Raw genomic sequence first — 26,296 nt, forward strand, 5'->3', positions numbered from 1 at the left:
CCAGATATTAGGCTATCTAAAAAAGATCTTATTATAATAAAATAAAATGAAATAAAACAGAATAAAAATATATGCGAGAAAGAAAAAAAAGATAATTAAAATCAGATACCTACAAGATAAACAAAAAGTACAATTAGATGATATCAATAAAGGCAACAATGCTAGTTTTATTTATTTATTATAAAATTTATAAAATAGAATATAATATTACTATATGAACTTAATATTAATTTAATTTATATTTTCAATTAATATCTAATTTATTTATTAATATCATATTAAAACATAAATTAAATATGCAGCAACAATTAATATTTCCTTTGTTGTTTTTTATTTATTTTTTTGTCATTTTTTAAACTAAATCCAGTAGAATAATGTTTACGTTTTTTATTCTTGCTTTAAATTTAAGTTCGTACCTGGAGTAATATTTTGCCCTCTACAAAGGATGAAACATAAAATTGTGCGCTGGAAAACTTGCATGATGAAACCTGCATTTTTGGGGGTAATTTTTTGACATTTTTTGAACCAGACTTGTCCCAAGTCACGGCTCCCAAAGGCTGACAATCTGCCCCAAGAAAAATCAAGCTTTATAAGAGTTTGCAGTGTGACAGTTAGAGTATTTACTGTAACTTTAGGAGATCGATCCGTGTTGAGGCTGTGATCCAGATCCGTGGTTTGTATTTAACCTGAAAGAATCCAGCTCCGTGTTTTCCGTCCTGCTCCTCTGAGAGGTCAGGCTGGTGGAGGACAGGAAGACAGCTCATTTCATAAAACATGTTATGATGTTAAGATTTTCTCAGTTTCACCGTTGGTCAGTTTTTCCTTAGAGCAGCACCATGAGCGGAGGACTGAGCCGGAGAGTCCTGCAGAGGCTGCTCCCCTCCGGGACCGTCCCCGCAGCCTGCCCGGGCAGCTGGAGCCGGGTCACGCCGTCCTGCTGTGGACTCCAGGCCGGGCTCAGGTTCATGTCAGGCCGGGGAACCATGAATGTGTTCAACAGGGAGATGAAGAAGAAGCAGAAGAACTGGGCCGCGTCTCTACAGGACGGACACCACTACGACTACCTGCGGGACGAGGTACGAGCTACAGGGGGGCGGGGCTTAGTCAGGGGCTTTACAGTTTACAGAGCACACCTGAGGTTATCACCTTCACCCTCTAATTTCATCAACACTCATCAAACTCTACACTGGAGATCAAAATTAGAGAACACACCACAATTTTACAAATGTCAACTTCAGTCCATTGTCCTCTCATAAAGTATTCAAACACAAGTTAAATTTATTCTGAAACACAGAATAAAAAACTTAAATCAGATATTCAAAAAAGGACACTGATCAAAATTAGAGAACACTTTCAGATCCCTCCCTGTAATTGGTGTTAGTCTGGCACCTGGTGTCAGTATCCTCAATTATCTGACCACCCTTATTTAACTGGCAGCCTAACTTCCAGTTTTACTGACTTCATAAGATGGCAAGCCGTTCTAAAGTCACAGAAACCCTCAGGCAGCAGGTTGTCCAGATGAAGACCAAAGGGATGACCTTGTCAGCAATAGCGAGAGAAGTTGGGCGTTCCAAATCTGTGATATCCAGAATATTACGTCTCTTCAAAGCCACAAATTCATCTAAGTGCACCAAGAAGGCTGGTCGTCCACAAAAGACAACTGAAAGAGAGGACTGGATAATACGAAGAACCTCAATGGACAATCGGTTTAACACTGCAGCTGAAATTGCTCGCCAGTTCAGTGACCAACAGGGTAGGACAGTTAGTGCGTCCCAAATCGCATACTTCCATACTCAAATACTCAAAATTTTGAGTATACTGGGTCAAAATGAAAAACAGTATGCATAGTATGCGAAAAATGAGTATGCAAAAGTACCAGGATGATGTACTCAAATCAGCCCGGATTTTGAGTATGCAGCTGTGGACACTTAACGCACTCATTTCCTCCTCTGGCAGCAATGTATAAATGTAAGTTATTGATGTTGTTTTTTACACGTGTTGTTTCCACCAAGCACCATCAGCTGTTGACGTTGTGTATGTGGTGTAACTTGTTTTTTTGTTTGTTTTGTTCTGCGAATGATAGGCTATGCCAGTGTTTCTCAATCCTGGTCCTGGGGACCCCCTGCCCTGCATGTTTCAGCTCGTCACCAAGCTCTGCTCGAGCCTGATAACGAGCCATTCATTTGAATCAGGTGTGTTGGAGTGAGGTAACATCTAAAACATGCAGGGCAGGGGGTCCCCAGGACCAGGATTGAGAAACACTGGGCTATGCTAATGCTAGTTGAGCTAACAGCTATCTCAAATGCCAAAGCTCATTGGGCTAACAGTTACTGAACCAGGTAAATATAATAACAAGCGGGTTAGACCCTGCACAGTGAATACATGACCAGAAGCACCACTCAGACATTTAATGTGTGGATGTATTTTAACTGCCACAGCGCCCCGGTAGCTCTCTTGGTAGCTTCAGTCAGCTGCACCGACCCCCATTAATAAACTCTACACCGCTGATCGTGTTATTAGCTGTGTTTAATATACTACTGAAAAGGCTTTGAAAATTTGCTGGCAAGTAGTGGCGGTGTTTGGCGGAAACGCGCTGGAAGCCGGTCACAATTAGACGTAGAAGAAGAAGAGGTCGACATCATGTCGTCATTCCCGGTAAGTACGGCGCTCGGCAGTATGCGATTTGGGACAGCACTACACCCTCAAAATTCCCGCACTAAGCCAGTGAGTATGTAGTATGCTTAGTACACTCAATTTGAAAACTTTGAGTACACAGTATGGAAGTATGCGATTTGAGACACACTAAGTGTCTCATCATACAGTATCTCGACGTTTGAGAGCATTTGGACTGAAAGTCCACTCTGCAGTGACCAAACCTCTCATTAGCAGGAATAATCAAAAGGCTAGACTAACCTTTGCTGGGGAACATGTTGTGTGGACAGAAGAAAACTGGTCCAAAGTTCACGTCAGTGATGTAAGCAAGTTTAATTTGTTTGGGTCTGACAGAAAACATTATGTTCGGCGTCGGACTGGGGAAAGACTGAACCCAAAGTGTGTAAAGAAGTCAGTGAAAGGTGGAGGAGGAAGCGTTATGGTGTGGGGAGTGTTTTCTGCAACAGGAGTTGGGCCTTTAATACAGCTACATGGCCGAGTGAATGCAAATGTGTATAAAAGACTTTTTGATTCCTTTTATGCATTCATCACCCAATCAACCAGAAATTTTCATGCAGGACACCGCCCCCCGTCACACAGCAAAACAAGTAAAGCAGTGCCTTAAAAGTGAAAACATTGAAACACTGAATTGGCCAGCCCAGAGTCCTGATCTAAACCCAATAGAAAACCCCTGGAAAATCCTTGGAACCAAGAAACCCATGACTATCTCTGAACTGTGGGAGAAGAGTGTGTAACGCTCAGCCCAAACCTCGCCTTACAGCGGGGAAAAAAAGGGGACTCCGTGGGCGCAAATAGTGTATAATAACTCTCTTTTTTTCTTTAATTTACACAATCTCAGAAAATAATTTTATAACCCCTCCCGTTTTTTTTTACAACTAAATAACACGCCCCCCAAATCAGTATAAACCAAAAAAAAAAATTACAAAAACCCTTCACGCGTCAGCGTGCGTCTCCGTCATAAAAAAAAACTAAAAAGAAGCACAAAATAACCCTCAAAACCAAGACTTCAGGAAACAGAAAATATCCCCCAAGAACCCTCTAACGAAAAACAAACGTTCACCACCATAAGTCCAATGTACAATAGTTTTTTTTCCTTGTTCTTAACAAAAAAAAAAGATCCTCCTTCGCCTCCTGCCCCGAAGGTTTGGGCTCTTGAAACACAACGTCACCGCAAAAAGGAAAAATAGTCCAGCAAAAAGAAAAAAAAAGATCGATCAAAATTAAAACTCTGGTATACCAGGAAAAAATTTGAAAAAGAAACCACAGCAGCGACCTCACCCAGGTCCGGGAGGGATATTCCACGGCCACGCGCTCCTTTGTCCTTTCCCGGCGGGGACGTCCGCAACCGAGGAAACAGCCCCACAGCCGGCACCGCAGCTTAACGTCCGTTGACTGTAATCACCAGTTTTCTGGTATTGATCATTTCCTGTTTTTTTTCCTTTTCTTTTCTTTAAGCCCCGTTAGTCCACAGTTTCTCTGCGCGTTCCTCCGGCCCCTGTTTCTCTCGACACCTCCCGGTCCTCCACACACACCTCTTCCCCCACGCCACATCCTCCCTTTTATCAACTTGGCTTCTAACATTATTTTTATTGCCCTCCTCAACTACTATTTGTACAGGGACTTACATCAGGCCCCCTACAATGAACTAAGCCTACCTTTTTTTTCCTTTACTCAGTTCATTTATTTTCTATCATTTCCACTCATTTTTTTTCATCACGGTGACCCTGTCACAGTTCCCCCCCCCCCCAGCCGAAGGTAATGGAGGCTGAACCCCAAAATATGGCTTTAGGTTCACTATGTTGACAGTATCCACCCTTTTACTTTGGTCATTCCACTGTACTATGTAGTTTATGGGGCCTAACTTTCTCATCACTGTGGCTGGACCTGACCACTTGGGCGCAAGCTTTGATGAGAACTGATCAACAGCTTTTGAAAGTGGGTGAGAGCGAACCCAGACCTGGTCTCCCGGCAGGAGCTGTGCACCTCTTCTGCGGGTATTATAATACCTGGCTTGTCTAGCCTGACTCATTCCCACTTTCTTTCTGACTTCTTCTGACATTTTTTGTTGTCTTTCAAGGAGCTGATAAGGCGCCTGCTGGGGTGAAGGCGGTGGACTGACCAACCTCTCTAATGGACCTTTGAGAGTTCTACCCAGGGCGAGCTCTGCAGGAGTTCTACCTGTAGTTTCATGTCGTGCCGCATTGATGGCAAAGCGGAACTCTCTGATCCACTGGTCCCAAGTGCTGTGTTGGTTTCCCACATAAGAGGCAATCATGGTCTTAATTGTGCGGTTGGATCGTTCTGATAGATTAGCCTGGGGATGATAGCTCGTTGTAAACTTCTGCGTCACACCCCAGGCTTTACAGAGACTCGCCATCTCGTGGCTCTTAAACTGTGGACCACGATCAGAGACCACCTCCCGGGGAACACCAAAGCGGGTGAAAATCTCATCTTTTAGGATGGTTATGACTCGCTGTGCCTTGCTGTCCTTCAGGGGAAATACTTCAACCCACTTGGTGAAGTAGTCAACAATGACCAACAGAAATCGGTTCCCTGTCTTACTGCGGGGGAAAGGTCCCATGAGATCTATTCCGAGTTTCTCCCAAGCACTCTCAACTGTGGTTGACTGCAAAAACCCGGCTGGTTTTTGGTTTTCAGGCTTGTATGACTGGCAAGTATGACAACACCGCACATGGTTCCACACGTCCTTCCGGACTGTTGGCCACCAGGCCACCTCCAGGATCCGCAGGAGGGTCTTTAGCCTGCCAAGGTGACCACTTAGTGGATGATTGTGAAAGTACTCAAGGAAGGCCGGTACCAAGCTCTTGGGAACTACTAGTTGGAACTTTTCGCCATCATCCTTGACTGGTGACTTTCTCTAGAGCAGTCCCTGTACCATTGAGAAGCTTACTCTGCCGGGCCTACCAGGTGTTGCAGCGCTTTTCTCCATGTCCCTCACTTCAGAGTCTTTTTCCTGTGCTCCCCGAATCTCAGCCAAAGTTGTTGGGAGGTCAGAGGTCCACCTGGAGTAATTCACAGCAACCAAAGCTGGGTTTTGAATTCCTACCCCTCTGGACAAGGCGTCAGGCACAACATTTTGCAACCCCTTCCTATAGCAGACCCTAAAGTGAAACTGCTGTAGACGTAGGGTCCACCGTGTTAGGCGGGAGGAGGTTTTCGGACAGTTAAAGGCCCAAGTAAGAGCAGAATGGTCTGTATACACAGTGAACTCCTTCCCCTCCAGGTAATGTCTCCACTTTTCTACTGCCCACACGACAGCCAGACATTCCTTTTCTGATGTGGAGTAATTGCACTCCGCTCCTCTCAGCCCCCTGGACGCATAGGCTACCGCCTTTTCTCCTTCACTAGTCTGTTGCACCAGCACTGCTCCCAGGCCTACATCACTGGCATCGGTGTGTACCTCAAATGGGAGTGAGTGATCAGGCTGTACTAGGACGGGAGCCATGACCAGAGCTTGTTTCAGCCGATCAAAACTTTGCTGGCACTGTTCTGTCCAAACCCATGCCACGTCCTTCCTGGTCAGTCGATGCAAAGGGGCCGCAAGGTCTGCAAAGTGAGCAATGAATTTGTGATACCACCCTACAAGCCCCAGGAACCGCTGCAGAGATTTCACATTGGTTGGTGTGGGATAGGATGACACAGCTTGTGTTTTTTCAGGGTCCACCTGGACACCCTTACCCGAAACCAAATGACCAAGGAACTTTAACTCCTGGCAAAAGAAGTGACATTTCTTGATGTTGAGGGTAAGGTTCGCCTGATGGAGTTTCTTCATCACTGCATGCAGGTCTTTCAGGTGCTGTTCTCGTGTAGGGGAGAAGATGATTACATCATCAATATACACGAAGCAGATTTTCCCCCTGAGGTCTCCCAGTACCTTCTCCATCAGGCGCTGGAAGGTTGCACCTGCATTCTTCAGCCCAAAAGGCATGCACCGGAACTGGTACAAACCCACAGGGGTGATCACGGCTGTCTTTGCTTTGCTTTCTTCAGACATGGCGACTTGCCAGTACCCAGACTTGAGGTCCAAGGTACTGAAGACCGTAGCTCCATGTAGTGACTCCAGCAGGTCATGAATCAGGGGCATGGGATAAGCATCTTGTTGTGTCTTGGCATTTAGAGGCCGGAAATCAACACAAAACCTTGGTGACTTGTCAGGTTTGGGCACAAGGACCACTGGTGATGCCCAGGATGACTGTGAAGGCTCGATTATGCCATCCCTAAGCATTTGCTCCACCTGCTCTACAATGATCTGCCGTTTGTAGGGTGACACTCTGTATGCTTTGCACCGGACGGGCCTTTCATCTGTGGTGTAGATTGTATGCTCTTCTACAGAAGTTTTCCCTAGCTTGCCTGAACAAACCTGGGGCCAAGCTGTAAACAGTTCTCTTACTTCAGGAGAAAGCTCTGCAAGATCAGAAAGGGGGTTGCCTTGAGCGGGATCTGCTTCTGGTAATGGAAGGGCCATAATAAGACTGACAGTGGACCTAATATTGTCGGAGGGCTGATGCATGAAAGGATAGAATGTGTACCCTCTGGGACCCTTGACTCCATAAACCCTGTCCCCTAGATTAATGATGGTCGAGGTCTTGGTGAGAAAGTCTAGACCTAGAATAAGGGGGAACGCTAGGTTGGCATCTGCAATGATGTACGTCTCCAGTGACCACATCATATCATGCCAGTTATACAGAAGTTGTATTTTGCCTAATGCTCCATGACATGTTTTGCCATCAGCCAGGGCAAAGCTCTGGTTGTCACTGGGCTTTAACATCTCACCTTCCTGAGCTATCTTCACCCACTGACTGTGTCTCATAAGTGAGTAGGTGCATGCTGTGTCAAAAACAGCACTGCACTGGACACCTCTGACTCCTATCGGGACGTGTAAGAGAGAAGGGACAGCTTTCTTTCCTTGCTGCACTATAGTGACTACATCAGCCGGTTTCTTGGAGGACCATTTTTCTTGAGGTTTCTTTAACATTTTCCCTTTTGCCTTCTGCTGGTCTACTTTTCCCCAATATTCTTTTGCTGCAGTGCAGTCTTTCTCTACCAGACTACCAATGGACACCAGATGCTCCACTGTGGTCACTGTGCCTCTAAGACACCCAGCTATTCTTGGATTACAGTTATTGAGAATTTTCCTGACTAGTTCTGCCTCTGTGATTTCCGGTTTCCATCTCAAACAAAGAGCACGATAGTCATAGGCAAAATCTCTCAAACACTGGTCAGGCAACTGTACCATGTCTCTGAGTTTTTCCTCTACCTCTGCAAGGTAATCAGGGGGCAGAAAAGCAGACTGAAAAGCCTCCCTAAACTCTAGCCAGTTGTGAACTTTTGACTTTGCTACACTCCACCAGCTATGAGCTGGCCCTTTAAGGACACTGGACAGGGCTCCTACCAGCTCTGCTTCACTCAAGGGGCGTACCGCCAGAAATGTTTCACACTGATCAACAAAATTAAGGACATCAGCTACCTCTCTAGACCCGCTGAAAGAGGGAAACTCCATGTGAACTGCTGGTTTAGAATAAATCACTGGGGCTCTGGCAGACTGGCTGCCTGAGGTGTTTCCTTGGCTCAAACTGGTAGCTGGAGGTGAGATCAGAGCTTGAGGGTGACTGCTAAAGGAGGCTGGAGTTGACGTGACTGCGGAGTAAGAAGTGGTCTGGGCAGTTCCAGGACAACCCTGTGGAGGAATGGCACCCTGCATGCATGGTGAGGGCAGATGGGAGACAGCAACCTTGGACACACATGAGGTGTTCGTGTTACTATTCGGGGTGAAAAGGTGTTGGTCCGTCGGATCAGGAGCAGCTTGACCCCGTGCAGATCGGCCATGGCCTGGTTGAAAATCAGATCCAGTCGGGAAGAGAGTCTTTTGTAAAGCAGGGAGGCTGGCGCGCTTCAGCCGTTCAAGCTCTGCTTTCCACTTCTCATCACGTCGCTGTAAACACTCCACCAGTTGAACCTCAAAATCTCTCAGTGTTGTCACCATGCGATGTTCCAGCACTTCCAGGCTTTTGTCCACATATTCTCGGAGACTTGCCTCACGGTTGATGGCGCTCCCTACAGAATCTCTAAAATCAGTCTCCAAGGATGTAACCTTCTCTATGACTGACCCTAACTCTGAGCTAATAGAGGCTAGGGCTGGAAGTGTGAGATAAGAAGATACTTCTCCCTCTTCATCCCTGTCATCGAGCTCTTCAGATTCAGACAAATAAAGTGAACTGATAAGTGAAGTCACCTCTCCTACCGGATCTCTTCTCGTAACCCATTCATCCCTTATCCTGTCAGTAGGATTCTCATTATCCTCAAACCCTACAGTAGGAGAAGACATCCTGGTTTCTGCCTCAGTATTATCATTTGCCCCATTGCTATCCAATATTCCCCCCCGTGGCTCCAGATTTCCATCAGCCATGTTTTTTTGTTTTTTTTTTTTTTTTTAACTGTGTGTAATTGTAAATCTTTTACCTTTGCCTAACAAATAAATCATCAAAAACAAACAAACCCTGTTGTTTAAAGTTCAGTCTAACACTCTTTTCCTTTTAAGAGAGATCCCACTTACCTATCAAACAATTTCCCCTTTCCCCGTACGGGCCACCATATGTAACGCTCAGCCCAAACCTCGCCTTACAGCGGGGAAAAAAAGGGGACTCCGTGGGCGCAAATAGTGTATAATAACTCTCTTTTTTTCTTTAATTTACACAATCTCAGAAAATAATTTTATAACCCCTCCCGTTTTTTTTTACAACTAAATAACACGCCCCCCAAATCAGTATAAACCAAAAAAAAAAATTACAAAAACCCTTCACGCGTCAGCGTGCGTCTCCGTCATAAAAAAAAACTAAAAAGAAGCACAAAATAACCCTCAAAACCAAGACTTCAGGAAACAGAAAATATCCCCCAAGAACCCTCTAACGAAAAACAAACGTTCACCACCATAAGTCCAATGTACAATAGTTTTTTTTCCTTGTTCTTAACAAAAAAAAAAGATCCTCCTTCGCCTCCTGCCCCGAAGGTTTGGGCTCTTGAAACACAACGTCACCGCAAAAAGGAAAAATAGTCCAGCAAAAAGAAAAAAAAAGATCGATCAAAATTAAAACTCTGGTATACCAGGAAAAAATTTGAAAAAGAAACCACAGCAGCGACCTCACCCAGGTCCGGGAGGGATATTCCACGGCCACGCGCTCCTTTGTCCTTTCCCGGCGGGGACGTCCGCAACCGAGGAAACAGCCCCACAGCCGGCACCGCAGCTTAACGTCCGTTGACTGTAATCACCAGTTTTCTGGTATTGATCATTTCCTGTTTTTTTTTCCTTTTCTTTTCTTTAAGCCCCGTTAGTCCACAGTTTCTCTGCGCGTTCCTCCGGCCCCTGTTTCTCTCGACACCTCCCGGTCCTCCACACACACCTCTTCCCCCACGCCACATCCTCCCTTTTATCAACTTGGCTTCTAACATTATTTTTATTGCCCTCCTCAACTACTATTTGTACAGGGACTTACATCAGGCCCCCTACAATGAACTAAGCCTACCTTTTTTTTCCTTTACTCAGTTCATTTATTTTCTATCATTTCCACTCATTTTTTTTCATCACGGTGACCCTGTCACAAGTGGACCAAGATCACACCAGAGCAGAGAGAGAGACTGGTTATATCCTGTGGTCGTAGATGTGCTGAAGCCATTCACAGCAAAGGCCTGTACACTTCCTACTAAGTTTTGATCATTGTAACCTCCATGAAATGATGTTATTATCTTTCTTTGTACAACAGGCGTTTCTGTTCTTTAATTTTGATCATTATGTTTTCTACAAAATGAAGTTGTCTTCGTCAATGCTTTATATTTTGATGTAAAACACTGTTCCAGTGGTATGGCATTGCCACCACAAAGAATCCTTTAAATGTTGAACATTGAGGATTACATTATTTTGGAAAAAAACAAGTGTTTATAAATTGTTCTCTAATTTTGATCTCTAGTGTACACGCTGTAATGATGGGAATCCCGGCTCTTTTTAGGGAATTGGACTTTTTGGCTCGACTCACTAAAAGGAAACGACTCTTTCCGCTCCCAAGTGGCTCCTCAGATTTTTTTGTTGCTTAAATTAATTTATTATAACCACAAATATTGTAAAGTAGTGTTTAAATTAATTACTTATGAAAATAACACACATATTATGTCACATGTTTATTATTTATTATGCTTTAATTAAATAATCAACATGCAAAACACCCATCTCAGATAGGTCCAACCCCTCATTATGTGTGGATTATTAATACATTTTGAACTATTAACAGTAAAACAACATAGACAAGCTCACTGAGAGATGGTTATTGAAAATTTTATTGATACCAATATCCTTATTGATTCTGCTTATTGAACTGATTCTGTTTGAAATCCCAAATAATTACTACAGTGATTTTTCACTGTACAAAAAGTAGCTTGACTTAGAACTGTGATATGTTTCTGTGATGTTATACCGATGTATTCTAGCCGCTAGCATGTCATTGTGGTTTCCCATATACTTTAGCATCAAGCTAGTGCTATTTTTCCTATGTTAAATCTGGTGTGAGAGAGTAATGTACATTTCTTTGTTTGTTCAATTCTTCAAACAGAGTTTTCATGGGGAACTGTTAGCATCTGCTAAGCTAGGATAGCTGGGGCAAATAGCTGACGTAGCTCGGGCGTAATGTAAATAAACAACCAATCACATTTGGCTTTAAGACAGAAAGAGGAGGGTCATGTCCGCTTTGTTTCAGGAGCCAGCTCTTGTCGCTCACTTCGAAGAGCTGGCTCAAAGTGCCGGATCGTTCACGACGGACACATCACACTCTGCTTGTTTCTGCTCTTTGAGTCTTGTTCTGTCCTGAATGAAGCTCCTCCCACATTCATCAGGGTCTCTCAGTAATCTCAGTTTCTGTTTGTCGAGCTGCAGGTGGGCCTCAGGGTAGCAGATCGGGTTTACGACATCGCCAGGTGGGTTAAAAAAAAAAAACATGGCTGACGTCCTGCGCCTACATATTTCTCGTTTTCTTCACGTACTCATCATCGATCTCCTCTCAGGACGTTTCCTCTGGCTCTGGACATCGGTGGAGGGAAGAGTCACATTGCAGAGCATCTAAGCAAGGTGTGAGTCACTGACCTGTTGATTTATACCCATCTCACTGACTGGGTTAAATATTGAACTGAATGAACTTTTTTTGTTGTTTCAGGACGTCGTGGAGCGACTGTTCCTCACAGACATCTCAGAGAAAACTCTGGTGAGTGTGAACATTGATCTAAAAACCTCTGACAAACACTGAGTGATGAATAACAGCTGATTGAAACCACTTCCTGTAGCCGTTAGCATAACCACACCTTGTCGTAGTGACAGAGACGGCTCCTGACGCTGGTTTGAACGTTTGTGAAACTCTGATTCACAGAAACAGACCAAACAGAGCGAGATCCCGACTCACTGCGTCTTAGCGGACGAAGAGTTTCTGCCGTTCAAAGAAAACACCTTCGACCTGGTGGTGAGCAGCCTGAGGTGATTCACGCTCCATACACTGAGCCTTTTTCTGCCAGAAGGTGGCGCCAACACATCACTCAATGTTTCTTATTATCTCTGAGAAACATCTGGACTTCAGGTCAAACATCAGGAGTCAGCAAAAATTAATTCACTGTATTTTATATCAACGAGTTACTGAGTCTAAAACTGAGTCGGTCAAAAATGTACTTTCAGTGACAAAACGCCCAAAAGTTGACGAATTGATGACACTTCAGTCTGAAGCAAAGGAGTGACCGATGTTTTTCCCTCTGTGTCTCAGTCTGCACTGGATCAACGACCTGCCAGGAGCCCTCAGACAGGTGAGTCTGAGCAGATGGCTGAACTGACGGCTCTGACCCACCTGAGTTTATCAGAGAAACTCGTCCTTTAATCCCACTAACTGTCCTGCTGCTCAGATCCAGCATGTGCTGAAGCCTGACGGGGTTTTCATCGGCGCCATGGTGGGCGGGGAGACGCTGTACGAGCTGCGCTGCTCCCTCCAGCTGGCGGAGACGGAAAGAGAGGGCGGTTTCTCCCCCCACGTCTCCCCCTACACCGCCGTCACCGACCTGGGCAACCTGCTGGGACAGGCGGGCTTCAGCATGCTGACTGTGGTGAGACGCCATGCGAAGCATCATCAAACACATAAAACATGAAGAAAAATCTGGGATTAAAGACCTCAAACATAAACACGCTGTTAAAAATAAAGAAAACCAGTCGTTCATTTTTTTAACCATCTCTACAACCCTCTGTCTGTTTCAGGACATCGACGAGGTTCAGGTTCACTACCCAGGAATCATTGAGGTCATGACGGATTTACAAGGTAACAGGAAGCTCTGCAACGCATCCTGATGAGACTCCAGACTGTCAGTTTTATCTTATTTTAGAGTTTCTGTGAGGAGTTTCTGAGTGATCCTGAAAAAGTCTCTCTTCTAGATATCTGCCTGATCCTAATCCACACTTTAACATCAGATTATCAACAACAACATTACAGGTTATTCCTGAATCCTACTTCTTAGCTTCCTGATCAGGATCAGATTGATTTACAGCACGTCTAGGTCTCTATGACAACACCCCAACAGCTGATGAAGTTTATCAGGGAGAAGAGAGATCTGTGTTTTTCTCTGCTGAAAATGATTTCTGTGATTAATTTTGTAGTGATGGTGGACACTGGAGCCTAACTGTCAGACAGAAAAAGGACAGAAGAGCAGAAGAAAGAGAAAAAGGAGAGAGATGGAGCACAAGCTAAAGGCTAAAACAGGAGTTATAAGTTTAAACACCAGCTAAGGGCTAAAACAGGAGCTAAAGGCTAAAAACAGGAGCTAAAGGCTAAAAACAGGAGCTAAAGGCTAAAAACAGGAGCTAAAGGCTAAAACAGGAGCCAAAGGCTAAAAACAGGAGCTAAAGGCCAAAACAGGAGCTAAAGGCTAAAAACACCCGCTAAGGGCTAAAACAGGAGCTAAAGGCTAAAACAGGAGCCAAAGGCTAAAAACAGGAGCTAAAGGCCAAAACAGGAGCTAAAGGCTTAAAACACCCGCTAAGGGCTAAAACAGGAGCTAAAGGCCAAAAACATGAGCTAAAGGCTAAAAACATGAGCTAAAGGCTAAAACACAGGCTAAAGGCTAAAACATGAGCTAAAGGCTAAAACATTGACTAAAGGCTAAATTACTTGCTAAGGGTTAAAACAGGTACTAAAGGTTAAAACACAGGCTAAAGGCTAAATTACTTGCTAAGGGTTTAAACAGGTACTAAAGGCTAAAACATTAGCTTTAGGCTTAAACAGGAGCCAAAGGCTAAAACATGAGCCAAAGGCTCAAACACATGCCTAAAGCTAAAACAAGAGCAAAAGGCAAAAAGCAAGCTAAAACGCAGGCTCAAGGCTAAAACATGAGCTAAAGGCTAAAACACCAGCTTAAGGCTAAAAACATGAGCTAAAGGCTAAAACACCAGCTAAAGTCTAAAACACAGGCTTAAGGCTAAAACATGAGCTAAAGGCTAAAACATGAACTAAAGGCTAAATCACATGCTAAGGGTTAAAATAGGTTCTAAAGGCTACAACACAGGCTAAAGGCTAAGACACAAGCTAAAGGCTAAAACATTAGCTTAAGGCTTAAACAGTAGCCAAAGGCTAAATCACAGGCTTAAAGCTAAAACAAGAGCAAACGGCAAAGAGCAAGCTAAAGAACAAGCTAAAGGCTAAAATGTGAGCTTATGCCAAAATGTGGGCTAAAGGCCAAAACACAGGTTAATCTGTTGTGTAGCTAAATATAGCCGGCTACTCAACAACGGTACAAACTGGCAAAGTTAGCTTGTTGCTAAGTTTTAAAAGTAGCTCTGAGTGATGAAAAACCTTCATGTTTACTCATTTCACTTTGATTTCTGTTACTATTGCTGTTGCTGAAGTTGTTGATTTTGTTGATGATGTTCTTGTTGATGTTGATGTTGTTGTTGTTGTTGTTGTTGTTGTTGTTGTTGTTGATGATGATGTCTGCTGTGTGTGGTGCAGGTATGGGTGAGAGTAACTGTGCGTGGAACAGGAGGATGTTGTTGCACAGAGACACCATCTTAGCAGCAGCTGCTGTTTATAAAGGTGAGTCACTTCAGTCAGCCGAGCTTTTACAGTGTGTTTTTTCTTCTCATGTTTTTTCTTCTCATGTTTTTATTTTGGGGAAATTAAGTCACCCTTAAAGCCAGCCACTGTTAAACTGAGAGCTACGGGTGCCTGAGTGGACCAACAGGGGCCCTCCATGCTGATGAAATGGACTAAAAAAGGTCAGAAGACGCAGCTCAGAAAAAGAGGTCTTGGCCACCCTCTGCGTATTTTGGTGGATTAGCTGATTTTATTCCTGACACTTCCTGTGTCTGGGTTCTCACTTTTTCCACTTTAGACGTGTTTCTGTTTTTTCCCAGCAGGACTGGACTCTGGTGGTTTGAAACTTCCTCTTTGTCAGACACCAGATGAAGACGTTTAATAACGGCTTTACACTGCTGATCGTTGGTCACTGTAGCCCCGCCCCCAGCCCGTGACACAGTTAGCGCTTGCTAAGCTCCAGTTTTGAGCACCTTGCCTTTGAGCTTTGCCTGTGGAAACACAAACCAGAGCTGAGTCAGGATCTGGTCTGAAACTAGCATCGGTCTAGAACAGGCCTCCAGAGGGCTGACCAACCAGAGGGGAGGGGGTTTGTGGTGTGGGGAGTCTTAAAGAGACGGTAGCTTAAACAAAGAGTCTCAGACAGAGGCTCAAATAAAAGTTTATAAAACACCAGAGAAAAACTTTCTGTCTTTCTTTCAGAGATGTACGGCAGCGAAGACGGGTCCATCCCCGCCACCTTTGAGATCCTCTACATGATTGGCTGGAAGCCTCATGAGTCTCAGGTAACGACAGGCGATCTCTGAAGACCAGACGTTGCTGCTTTAAATGGCCGAACTGAAACTTCCAACCATGAAATGTTGCTTCTGTTTGTCTTTTCAGGCCAAACCAGCAAAGCGAGGCTCGGCCACAGCTTCGTTTGCAGATTTATCAAAGATGGGAACGCCGACGGACGCAGAGAAGTCGTAGAGCTGTCTGAGCCCATCCACGTCCAGCAGATCCATCAAAATATATTTTATTTAAGGACTTTGTTTTGTAGCTGTCGTGTTTGTTGAATAAAGTGTCACAAAAAGATGGTTTATGTTTTTCCTCAGAGGAAAGTTCACTTTCAGTTTTAGAGCCACAGGTTGTTGAGCTGTTAGCCACGTAGCATCACGTCACTTCCTCTCATTAAGAAGAAGTTTGTTTCTTTCTCACATTATCAGATAAATTTAGTTTTCTGAGGCGTTAAGTTTCCATAGCACGCCCTCACCAGTCATTACTTCCTCTTACGGTCAGAAATAAAGTGTTTTTCAGCTCTGTGTCAGTTCACCGAGGGCTCAGGCTGCAGAGATGAAGCTGCTGTGTCTCCTCTGTCTGCTCACTGGAGGATCCTGTCCCAGCTCGGCCGGTAAGAGAAAACAGCTGCTCGCTATTTCAGCAAGATCACAGATTTAATGCAACAGAATGAGGTCAAAGGGATAAAATGGAAACTAAACGATGTAATCAAGCATTACACTGCAAAAACTGAAATGTTATCAAGTGTTTTTGTCTAATTTTCAGTAGAAAATTCCTTTTTAGACTCAATATGAGCCAAATTCACTTCACCAATCCAGAAAAATGTCTTGTTTAAAGTTATTTAAGGACAAAAATGAGGTCTGAATTGCTCGTAACCAGTAAAAAAAATCTGCCAATGGATCAAGAGACAAGTTACTTGTATTAAGACATTGTTCTGGTCTCAAGGAAATTTTCAAGCAATTTTTTCTTGTTCCATTGGCGATTCAAACCTCATTTTTGTACTCTGATAACTTGAAACAAGACATTTTTCTGGATTGATAAGTTGAAAGTGGCTCATATCGAGTATAATAAGACAATTTTTACTTAAAAAAAGACAAAAACACTTGATAAGATTTCAGTTTTTTGCATTGTAGAGTGACATCCAGGGGCGAATTTAGTTGTTTGGGGGCCCAAGGCAAACCCAGTCAATGGGGCCCTCCATGTCCTTGTAACTCCTCTTCCTCAGAGCTAGACTGGCCTTCCCTGGGTCCACTGTCTCTTTCCCAGAATCAAGGCATGAGACAGTGCTAATCTTGTACATGGTAACTTAACGAAACTAAATGCATTTCCTCAAGTTCTGTACTTTAGTTTGATTTAGAAAAAGTGAATCCATCATTAAGTCCACTTTGTCCTGGATTTGAAATCTTTAATGGTCCATTGAAGCTTATTTGTCCCACAGTGGGGAATTTACAGAGTAACAGTAACAAACAAGAAAGGATGAAGTGAAAAACATTACAATTGGTAAATATTGAAAAAAATAATTTAATAAAGAAAAAATATGTAAATATCAAGCACAACATCAAACTGGAAAAAAAAATCTACTGAAAGAGGTGATATTTACAGTTACCATACTTTTTGGTACTATTATTTTAAAGTTAATGTATTTTTATTTGACCCCCTGTCCAGTGAGTTATGTTTCCAAAAAAGAGATTTTGTACAATAATGTTTATCACCAACTCAAAAAGTTTGATTTAGAGAAAATGATCCTGTTTCCTGGGCTAGATAAAGTCCTTAAAATCCTAAAAGTCTGATATGTTTATCTCAGATCTCAGAGCAACATTGGTTTTATTTCTGACTTGGTTGAAAATAAGAAAAAAAATGGGGAAAAAAGTGTTTTTTTCCACTTTCTTCCTGAATCAAATGTTCAGATGTGTTGTAACATGGAATAGCCCATTGAATAAGAAAGGAGGGGGAGGACCCAAAACCATCATTACAGATTAAGACTTTTGATGGATTTTGAAGCATGTGAAGTAAAATTTAGAAAAAAGAAATGCTTTCAATTGAAGAGAACTTCATAAATCAGTTTTTAAGAGATGCTTTGGGGCCCCTGGGAATCTTGGGGCCCCAGGCAACTGCCTGTGTTTGCCTAATTGTAGCTACGCCCCTGGTGACATCAAAGCAGCAGAATGTGAACAAAGCAGAATAATGTTATTGAGGCAAGAGAAACAATGGAAGAAATGATGTGTGTATAGACAGATAGCATTAGTATAAAATAAACATGCTCTGTGTGACTGAGGCTGAAGTGTTATTGAATAAATGAACACCAGGCTGTGTTGAAGAGAACCACTCACTTTGCTGGTGGCGATTCTTTGTCTCGTCTCAAACTCCCCTGTGTGTTTTTATTTCACAGATATGATAGAAATCTATGCACACCCCAACACCATGGCCTCTCTGCCCTGTCCCGTGGAGACTGGAGACGTCACATGGAGCTACTTGACAAAGAGCGGTCTCACAGAGACTCTGGTCTCCATCGTTAACGGTGAAGAGCGGATAACGAACAGAGACAAATACGGGTCTCAGGCGGATAACGCTCTGCTGATAAAGAAAGTCAACCCCTCAGACTCCAGGATGTATTTCTGCAACAAGAGGAAAGTTTATCTGTTTGTGACCACGGATCCAAACATGCTGGCTCCAAAGGCTGGAAACAGGGACCCTGACAGTGGGGGATCAGACTCAGGGACCCAGGAATCCTCAGACTTATGGAAAGTCCCTGTGGGTGTAGTTATCGGAGCGGTCTCCGTGCTCCTCGTCCTCCTGACCCTGAGATCCTGCTCCAAACGGGGCACAGACACCAGCAGAAACCAGGACAAAGCCACAGCCGAGGTGGTCTACGAAGAGATTAGCGCTGTGGGGGACCAGCTGGGGAGGGGGTCTGACGTGGAGAGTCCTTACTGGACCAGTATCACTGTGACCCCAAACACCCCCACACTGACCAACAGTAACCTATACAGCACGGTGAGCAGGTCCAAAGACCCCAGCAGGGGGGAGTGTGTGTACTACCTGGCTCAGAGTCCCGCTCAGACCGGAGCTGGACTCAGGACTAACCTCTGACAGCGTCATGGACCAGAGATAAACTCACAAACTGTGTCACAATCAGCCGTGCTACAGTCAGTCCCTGCATCAGACCGGATCAAGAGGTTTTAAGGAACGTTGAACTACAGCAAGATTTCATCATTTCCTTTTTTTATTTCACCATTTCTGCTTTGACTTCACCTCGTTTCAACCACAGATCATTTCCAAACCAATAAAATCATCCACAAGTCAATACTGAGAGTCATCTTTGTCATACTTAAAAAATTGTGTTGATTTTAGTTTTTTTTTTTTTTCATGCTATTCTTTTTAGTGAGGTCAAATTTAAAAACAGTTTTGTTTTGGGAATATGAAAAATTTCCTTTCCATTTAAATTATTTTGTAAGAGTTTTTATCTTTTGTCTGTTTTCGTACAACTTTTACCTCTTTACTGTTATAAACCCATTCTACACTGTAAAAACTAAAAAGTTGTGTCAACTTAAAGTTTCAAGGAAACTGCCCGCCAACTAAAAACTTTCCACGTGAACAAATCAATAATTTTTTGTTGATATTTTTCATGTGTAATGCAACTTAAAGCTTTGAGTTTTACACACTTAGAATTCAGAAATGTAATAGTTTTGCCAACCTAACAACCTAATAATTTAAGACCAACTTTACACAACAAACCTCAATCAGGTAGTTCAGATAAATACTTCAGAGTTCTTTTGTTTAAATCTCACTCTACTGTTGTAGTCTCAGGCTATTGTTTTGATCCTGTTCTATTCCTTTAATAATATTCTATGATATTGATCTTATTTGATCTATTGTATCTAAATTTTAACTTAAATAAAAATTCTGAATATTCTGAATTTGAATCTGAATGCTTGTAAGCTTCAAGTTTTTTTTTGTTTTCTTTTTATATAATTCTATTTAACTTAAATACTTTTAATCCTGTTTATATTTATACTTTTATTAGCCTTTTCTCTTAAGGGTTTATTTTTTGATTGATATCACTTTATATAGCTACTTTCTTTCTTTCTTTCTTTCTTTTTTTTACTGAGCACTTTTCTATTTATTTTTTGATTTGTCTTTATATTTATACTTTTATTAGTCTTTTCTTTTATGGATTCTTATATAATTTATTCATTAATTCATTTATTAATTTTGTATAGATTTTTATATAATTTATTTATTTATTCATTTTTTAACTTTTCTTTTATAGATTTTTATATACTTAATTAATTCATTTTTTATTCTTCAATAGATTCTTATATAATTTGTTTTTTAATTCATTTTTCCTTCATTTTTTTATTCATTTATAGATTCTTATATTTTTTTAATTAATTTATTTATTCTTTTATAGATTCTTATATGATTTATTTATTTATTCATTTATTTATTTTCTTTATTTTATAGATCTGTTTTTGTAATTTGGCACTCTCACTACGCCATACACCTTGAAAACATATTGCCAGCAAGTGGTCAATTAAATGAATATTAAAAAAGTAAAAAAAGTAAAAAACAAAAAAAACAAAAAAACATATCAACAAGCAAACACATGTTGAGAGTAAAAAGAGTAGGCTACAAGTGGTACTCTTTTATCTATCAACACATGTAAGTCATGATAGAATAAATGTTTAAAAACGTCAGTTATGATAAAAATATTTGATAAAATCGTTAATAATGTATATATTAGTTTAAGTCTGATGATCATTCTAAATCGTATCGTAATTTCTTCTTTTATTCGTTCATTTCCACCGTTCAACGGTTTCCCGCCTCTCTCTGAGAATGTAACGGGTTTTTTTTTCAATAAAGTTTTATTCAAAGAGAGAGAAAACCCCGCCCCTCGCTGCTGTTGTCATGGCAGCTGTTTGTTTAAAGGAGGCCAGTCGGAGCTAGAATCTGTAGCTGGTGTAGCTCGGAGTTTTTGTAGTTTTTAGACTTTTTTGTGGCGGTAAACAGACTCCTGTGAGCCCAGAGGATGGTAAGAGACGTTAACGGTCACTGCAGGATGTGTTTTGTAGTTTTATTTGATAAAACCAGCTTTGTGAAGAGGTTAACGGTTAGCCAGCTCAGCTAACGGTTCATAACGGCTCTGTTCATTTGACTGTTTCGTTTTTACTCCCAGCCGCCGAAAGCTAAAGGGAAGAAGAAGGAAGCTAAAGCCAAAGCTCCGGCGGAGATGGACGTGTTTTCCACAGAGGAGATGTCCCCAGATCAGGTCAGAGCTGCTGCAGCCTGATGCTAGGCTAACTAGCTCATCAAACACTGTGGAGAGTGGTGGGAGTTGGAGCTACACATGCTAAACTGAGGACGAGGCTGAAGTTGGCATCCAATAAGAATTTCCTGGTCCACCTGAAAAATGTCAAATCTCCTGGAGATGGCGGTATTCAGTCGTTTTCCTGTGTATTCCTGTCTTTTTCTGATCTACACCACATTAGACCAGGTTATTATATAAAACCACAAGATAAAAAGACTTCAAACCTGGACTGAATCAATCTTCAGAGCCTAAACATTCATTCAAACACGGTCTCTGATTTGTGAAACCTTTATTCTATTTGTGAAAATGCAAAAAAGGCACATTCCACTGATTTTTGTCTCATCCAGACCACATAAGACCAGGTCCAGGTCCAAAACCACAACACTTAGAATCCTCAAACCTTGACTGACTGTGTTTATATGAATGATAAGTCCCTGCATAATACTACAGTCCAGGTTCGAGGAGCCTAAGTGCTGTGGTTCTGGACCTGGACATGGTTTTATGTGGTCTGGATGAGACAAAAACCAGTGGGATGTGCCTTTTTTTTTGCATTTTCACAAATAGAATAAAGGTTTCACAAATCAGAGACTGTGTTTTTATGAAAGCTAAGTCTCTCAATAATAATCCAGTCCAGGTTTGAAGTCTTTTTATCTTATGGTTTTATATTAGGACCTGGTCTAATGTGGTGTGGATCAGAAAAAGACACAGGAATACACAGGAAAACGACTGAATACTGCCATCTCCAGGCGATTTGACATTTTTCAGGTGGACCAGGAAATTCTTATCAGATGCCAGTTTACAAATTACAACCGTTACAAACTACATTAAGATTAGATTAGATTAGATAATCCTTCATCCGCCCCACAGGCGACACTTCCAGAGTCACTGCAGCAAACAAGAGAGTAAAGAGCAAAAACTCCAGTAAGAACACATAAAATAAGAGTAAAATAATCCATGACACATTATATGATATAACATAATGTCATATAGAAAGATAGGATGTAATAATGTATATTAAAAGAGAATTATATATAAAGATACATCAATAATTTAAAATATATCAATAACAACATTTTAATTGGACCATATGATAAGTGTCACGTGGGAAAGCCATCCAGTTGTGGTCCCCTGATTGGCCAGCTGTCACCCTCGGTGTCACATGGTGCACTGACCTGGCTAACATGCCGTGTTCGTGACCCTGCAGCTGGAGGAGCACATCGTCCGCCTGCGGGAGGAGCTGGACCGAGAGCGGGAGGAGAGGAGCTACTTCCAGCTGGAGAGGGACAAGATCAAGGCATTCTGGGAAATCCGCAAGGGGAACCTGAAGGAGAGGAAGGCCGAGCTGAGGAACATGGAGAGGGAGAGGAGGGAGGAGCAGGAGCGCCATCGCATGGAGATCTCAGTGAGCTGCACAAACACACGTCACACAGATACTTTGGAAAAGATTCCCAGTTGTTCAGAGTTTGAATATTCTGGCGTCGGATGATTCACCTTTGATTGAACGCCGTGTGGTCACTCAGGTGTACAAGCAGAAGCTGAAGCACGTCATGTCTGAGCAACACAACACGCAGTCTGAGCTGAAGATAGACGACGTGGCCTCCTCCTCGCTGCTCCAGCACCAGCACACGGAGTCGGAGCTGGCGCTGCGCGGAGAGGTCCACAGCCTGCAGGAGGACTTCAGGAAGAAGATGTTTGAGAACGCCAAGCGCATCAAGGAGATGAAACTGGTCAGTCCAGGTTCTAGGTCCAGCTCTGGATGTGTCCTGATCCGCTTTTCTGTCACAGCTGTAGTCTTTTGTTTGTCAACAGAAGCACCAGGTGGAGCTGATGGAGCTGACCAAAGACAACGAGATGAAGATCAGAGGTGAGCCCACATAACGAGGACTAATACAGGAAGTGATACGCACCGGTCCAAAGGGGCCTCTCAGAACCCACTCCACTCCTCCCTCCACGCAGAACAAGCCGAGAAGGATCAGAGGCAGCTGCAGAGCGAGCTGGAGGCGCAGAAGAAGAAGCACCAAGCTGAGATCCTGAGGATGGAGGACGGCTACAGGAGCCTGGTGGAGACCCTGGTGAGGGAGCAGAAGCTGGAGCTGGAACAGGCTACACAGGACCACCTCAGGGCCTGCAACCAGAAGGCCCAGGAGCTGAAAAGCAAGGTCAGAGACCTATGGAAGCAGATTAGGGCCAACATTGATGGGGGAAGTCATGTCAGGCTGATCAAGGTTACAGACGATAATGTCCAGAATAAAGTCAGGTTATAATTTCAAGCATTTCAACAACACATTTGTTTCCCCAACACTTTGCCCTCAGTCTCCAACAGCCCAGAGTGATTTCCCCCCTCAGTGACGGCCCTGATCTGCTCCCAGAGCGTCAGAGTGTTTCTGTGACGGCGAGGGCGGTGTGAAGGGGGAAATCTGATCCAAACATGTTCAGATATTTCAGTGTGACTTCTCTTGCTCTGCAGAGAGCCCTCTCTAACTTCAGGAAGGATCTGGTGAAGGAGGAGAAGAAGGTCTTGGCGGCCCAGCTGGAGAACCAACGTCTGCAACAGTCTCTGCAGGAGGTCCAGCAGAAGATCCCAGAGCTCCTCAAGGAGCGCGAGGAAAACAACCAGGCCAAGGCCGAGATGCTGGTGTGTTCCCGCTCCACACTCTCTGAATCACGTCAGGCTGTGCAGAGTGAGTGACCATGAAACCTGTGTCCCACAGAAGTCCAGAGCTCGCCAGAAGGTCACCGAGAAGGAGCTGAGGGACCTGAGCATGGAGCACGAGCTGCTGCTGCAGGCCTTTGAGAAGGTGACTTCCTCACATCACCCCCCCTCCTCCTCTGAGCCCCACAGGCTCAGTGTAATGTGTGTGTGTGTGTGTGTGTGTGTGTGGCAGGTGGGGCAGGAGCGTGACGAGCTGCTGAAGAAGCAGACTGAGGCCATCCTGGACATCCAGCAGAGGAGCGGGCTGAAGGAGCTGAAGCTCCAGAGGAAGCTGGCCGAGCTGACCGAGGCTGTGGAGAAGGACGAGGCTCGACTCTGTGCGGCGCTCTCATCCTCCAACGTGGACCCGGCTGCAGCCGCCGGCGCCGCCAACAGACTCCAGGTAGTTATGTCATCCTGTTGTTCAAACAGCTGAGCGCGCTCAGTTTGACCTCAGTTTACTTACGTCAGTTACATTTAGATGATGTTGATTTAATCAGACTCACAAGTTTCATCTTCAATAGAATAGAATAGAATAGAGTATCATAGAATAGAATATATTAGAATAGAATAGAGTATCATAGAATAGAATAGAATAGAGTTTCATAGAATAGAATAGAATAGAATAGAATAATGTATCATAGAATAGAATAGAGTAGAATAGAGTATCATAGAATAGAATAGAGTAGAATAGAGTATCATAGAATAGAATAGAGTAGAATAGAGTATCATAGAATAGAATAGAATAGAATAGAATAGAGTATCATAAAATAGAGTAGAATATAGTATCATAGAATAGAATAGAGTATCATAGAATAGAATAGAGTATTATAAAATAGAGTAGAATAGAATAGAATAGAATAGGGCGTCATAGAATATAATAGAGTAGAATAGAATAGAGTATCATAGAATAGAGTATCATAGAATAGAGTATCATAGAATAGAATAGAATAGAGTATCATAGAATAAAATAGAGTAGAATAGAATAGAGTAGAATAGAATAGAGTAGAAGAGAACAGATGCTTGTTGCCATTTGCACAGACACATTGGAATTTTTGTGCCTTGCTCTCTGGGTCAGTTCAACAAAAACAAATAAAAAACAGAGCAAAAGGAGCAGAAAGGTCAAATATTGGGGGATGAATAAGAGAAGAAAAAGTTGTAGTAACTAAGTAAAACAACATAAAGTGTACAGAAGCTGTCCACCACATTAAAGCAGAGATCTAAAACAGAGACAGAAAAAGATCAGAAAGGGAAACACCCTACAATAACAAGAAAATATGAATGTTTCCTCGTTCTTTAATTTCTATGGAAGCCTGTTGCTGCCACAGCAACATGAAAAAAAAGAGTCATCGGTATCACGTAAGAAAGTGATCATTCAGTGATAAAGATGAGAATTTATTTTTTCTGGTTGGCAGAAATAAGCTCCCATTAATTTCTCTTTAGCTCTTATTGAAAATGTTGTTTTTGTTTTATTGTATTAATGAACATGAATCTATTAATGGCATTAACTGAATCTTATCTCCTTTAACTTCATTGATTTAAGAGAATTTATTTCTAATTAATTTTTTTTAACAACTTAAAATGACTTTAATCGTGTTTCCGTTCATTAAATTTTTCACAACATCAACATATTATTAAACTGAGGTCTTTTTGTTTTATTTGTGGGTTTGTTTGTTTTTTTACATACATTTACATTTGTTTTAATGGATGAGTGAAGTCTAATTATATTTATGCAATGTAACTTTAAGTATATATATATATATATATATATATATATATATATATATATATATAGATAGATAGATAGATAGATAGATAGAAAGATAGAAAGATATAACTGTCATTGACTTTAAATAATTTTCTTTAAAAAATTTTTTTTATTAATTTAACCATTATTAATTTTTTTTTCACATTGATTTGATTTTTATTTAAACATAATTGATTTATGTTAATCTATTTAAGATTTAGTAAAAAATTAATCAGGTGAATTCAGTGTACATCAGTGTCAGTGACTTATCTTCATTTCGTTAACATGTATCTTATGTGTGAAGGTGACATCATGGTGACATCATAGTGACATCACTCACTTTGTTTTCGTGGTCAGCTGACCTGCCTCTCTGTGAAAACTGAGCACTTCTGTGTTTGTCGTAGGAAATCTTTGAGTCCAAAGACGCCACGGTGAGCGCCTTAGAGGGGGACCTGACTCGAGCCTGTCAGGTCAGTCTGAGACCCAGACGGGTTCTGGTGGATGTGGTCTGTGGTCTTGAGAGGATCTGACGGTTACTGATTAAGACATGTCTTCCTTCAGGAGTACAACCAGCTGCTGCAGACGTCCAGAGAGAAGCTGCAGGCCCTGGGAGTCCCTCTTCACCACATCCCCTTCAGATCCTCCAGCCAGGTCCTGGGTGGACCCAGCCGGGTTCACAACTCCGCCCCGGCTGGCGCTAAGAAATGACTTTATTTTAATGAACTAATAAATGAATTAATGAATAAACCACAGTCTGAGAGCTTTGGTACATTCCCTTTACTGACATTCAGAGTCAACAGCTTCACACAGCTCATCATTTCACACAGCTCATCATTTCACACAGCTCATCATTTCACACAGCTCATCATTTCACACAGCTCATCATTTCACACACAGCTCATCATTTCACACACTTCATCATTTCACACACTTCATCATTTCACACAGCTCATCATTTCACACAGTTCATCATTTCACAC

General features: G+C 42.4%; 3 protein-coding genes across 3 annotated transcripts; all 3 read left to right on the forward strand.

Annotated features, from left to right (window-relative positions):
- The first annotated feature begins 706 nt into the window (after positions 1–706).
- ndufaf5 (NADH:ubiquinone oxidoreductase complex assembly factor 5) lies at positions 707–15,851 on the forward strand. The gene is made up of 11 exons (XM_074696398.1): positions 707–1,076; positions 11,612–11,652; positions 11,740–11,803; positions 11,889–11,936; positions 12,099–12,202; positions 12,483–12,522; positions 12,619–12,816; positions 12,965–13,025; positions 14,709–14,792; positions 15,495–15,577; positions 15,675–15,851. Exons 1-11 carry the CDS (start codon positions 837–839, stop codon positions 15,759–15,761), a joined length of 1,050 nt encoding a protein of 349 aa, XP_074552499.1. The 5' UTR covers positions 707–836; the 3' UTR covers positions 15,762–15,851.
- Positions 15,852–15,976: 125 nt separating this feature from the next.
- On the forward strand, positions 15,977–18,855 carry LOC141809423 (uncharacterized). Its single transcript, XM_074696436.1, has 2 exons — positions 15,977–16,182; positions 17,959–18,855. Exons 1-2 carry the CDS (start codon positions 16,125–16,127, stop codon positions 18,657–18,659), a joined length of 759 nt encoding a protein of 252 aa, XP_074552537.1. The 5' UTR covers positions 15,977–16,124; the 3' UTR covers positions 18,660–18,855.
- Positions 18,856–20,453: 1,598 nt separating this feature from the next.
- On the forward strand, positions 20,454–26,138 carry drc4 (dynein regulatory complex subunit 4). The gene is made up of 11 exons (XM_074696246.1): positions 20,454–20,601; positions 20,746–20,838; positions 22,082–22,279; positions 22,398–22,604; positions 22,687–22,741; positions 22,834–23,036; positions 23,345–23,512; positions 23,589–23,675; positions 23,763–23,972; positions 25,721–25,786; positions 25,878–26,138. Exons 1-11 carry the CDS (start codon positions 20,599–20,601, stop codon positions 26,022–26,024), a joined length of 1,437 nt encoding a protein of 478 aa, XP_074552347.1. The 5' UTR covers positions 20,454–20,598; the 3' UTR covers positions 26,025–26,138.
- Positions 26,139–26,296: the final 158 nt, after the last annotated feature.

Source organism: Halichoeres trimaculatus, unplaced genomic scaffold (genome assembly GCF_033239565.1).
Source record: "Halichoeres trimaculatus isolate MK-OKI-2021-1 unplaced genomic scaffold, fHalTri1.1 fHalTri1_scaffold_2, whole genome shotgun sequence".
Lineage (NCBI taxonomy): Eukaryota > Metazoa > Chordata > Actinopteri > Labriformes > Labridae > Halichoeres > Halichoeres trimaculatus.

Coding starts and splice junctions, on each gene's coding strand:
- ndufaf5 (XM_074696398.1), top strand. CDS start 837: ATGAGCGGAGGACTGAGCCGGAGAGTCCTGCAGAGGCTGCTCCCCTCC. Junction 11,937..12,098: donor ACATCTCAGAGAAAACTCTG/GTGAGTGTGAAC, acceptor TCTGATTCACAG/AAACAGACCAAACAGAGCGA. Junction 14,793..15,494: donor AGCAGCTGCTGTTTATAAAG/GTGAGTCACTTC, acceptor TCTTTCTTTCAG/AGATGTACGGCAGCGAAGAC.
- LOC141809423 (XM_074696436.1), top strand. CDS start 16,125: ATGAAGCTGCTGTGTCTCCTCTGTCTGCTCACTGGAGGATCCTGTCCC. Junction 16,183..17,958: donor ATCCTGTCCCAGCTCGGCCG/GTAAGAGAAAAC, acceptor TTTATTTCACAG/ATATGATAGAAATCTATGCA.
- drc4 (XM_074696246.1), top strand. Junction 20,839..22,081: donor AGGAGATGTCCCCAGATCAG/GTCAGAGCTGCT, acceptor GTGACCCTGCAG/CTGGAGGAGCACATCGTCCG. Junction 22,742..22,833: donor CAACGAGATGAAGATCAGAG/GTGAGCCCACAT, acceptor CCCTCCACGCAG/AACAAGCCGAGAAGGATCAG.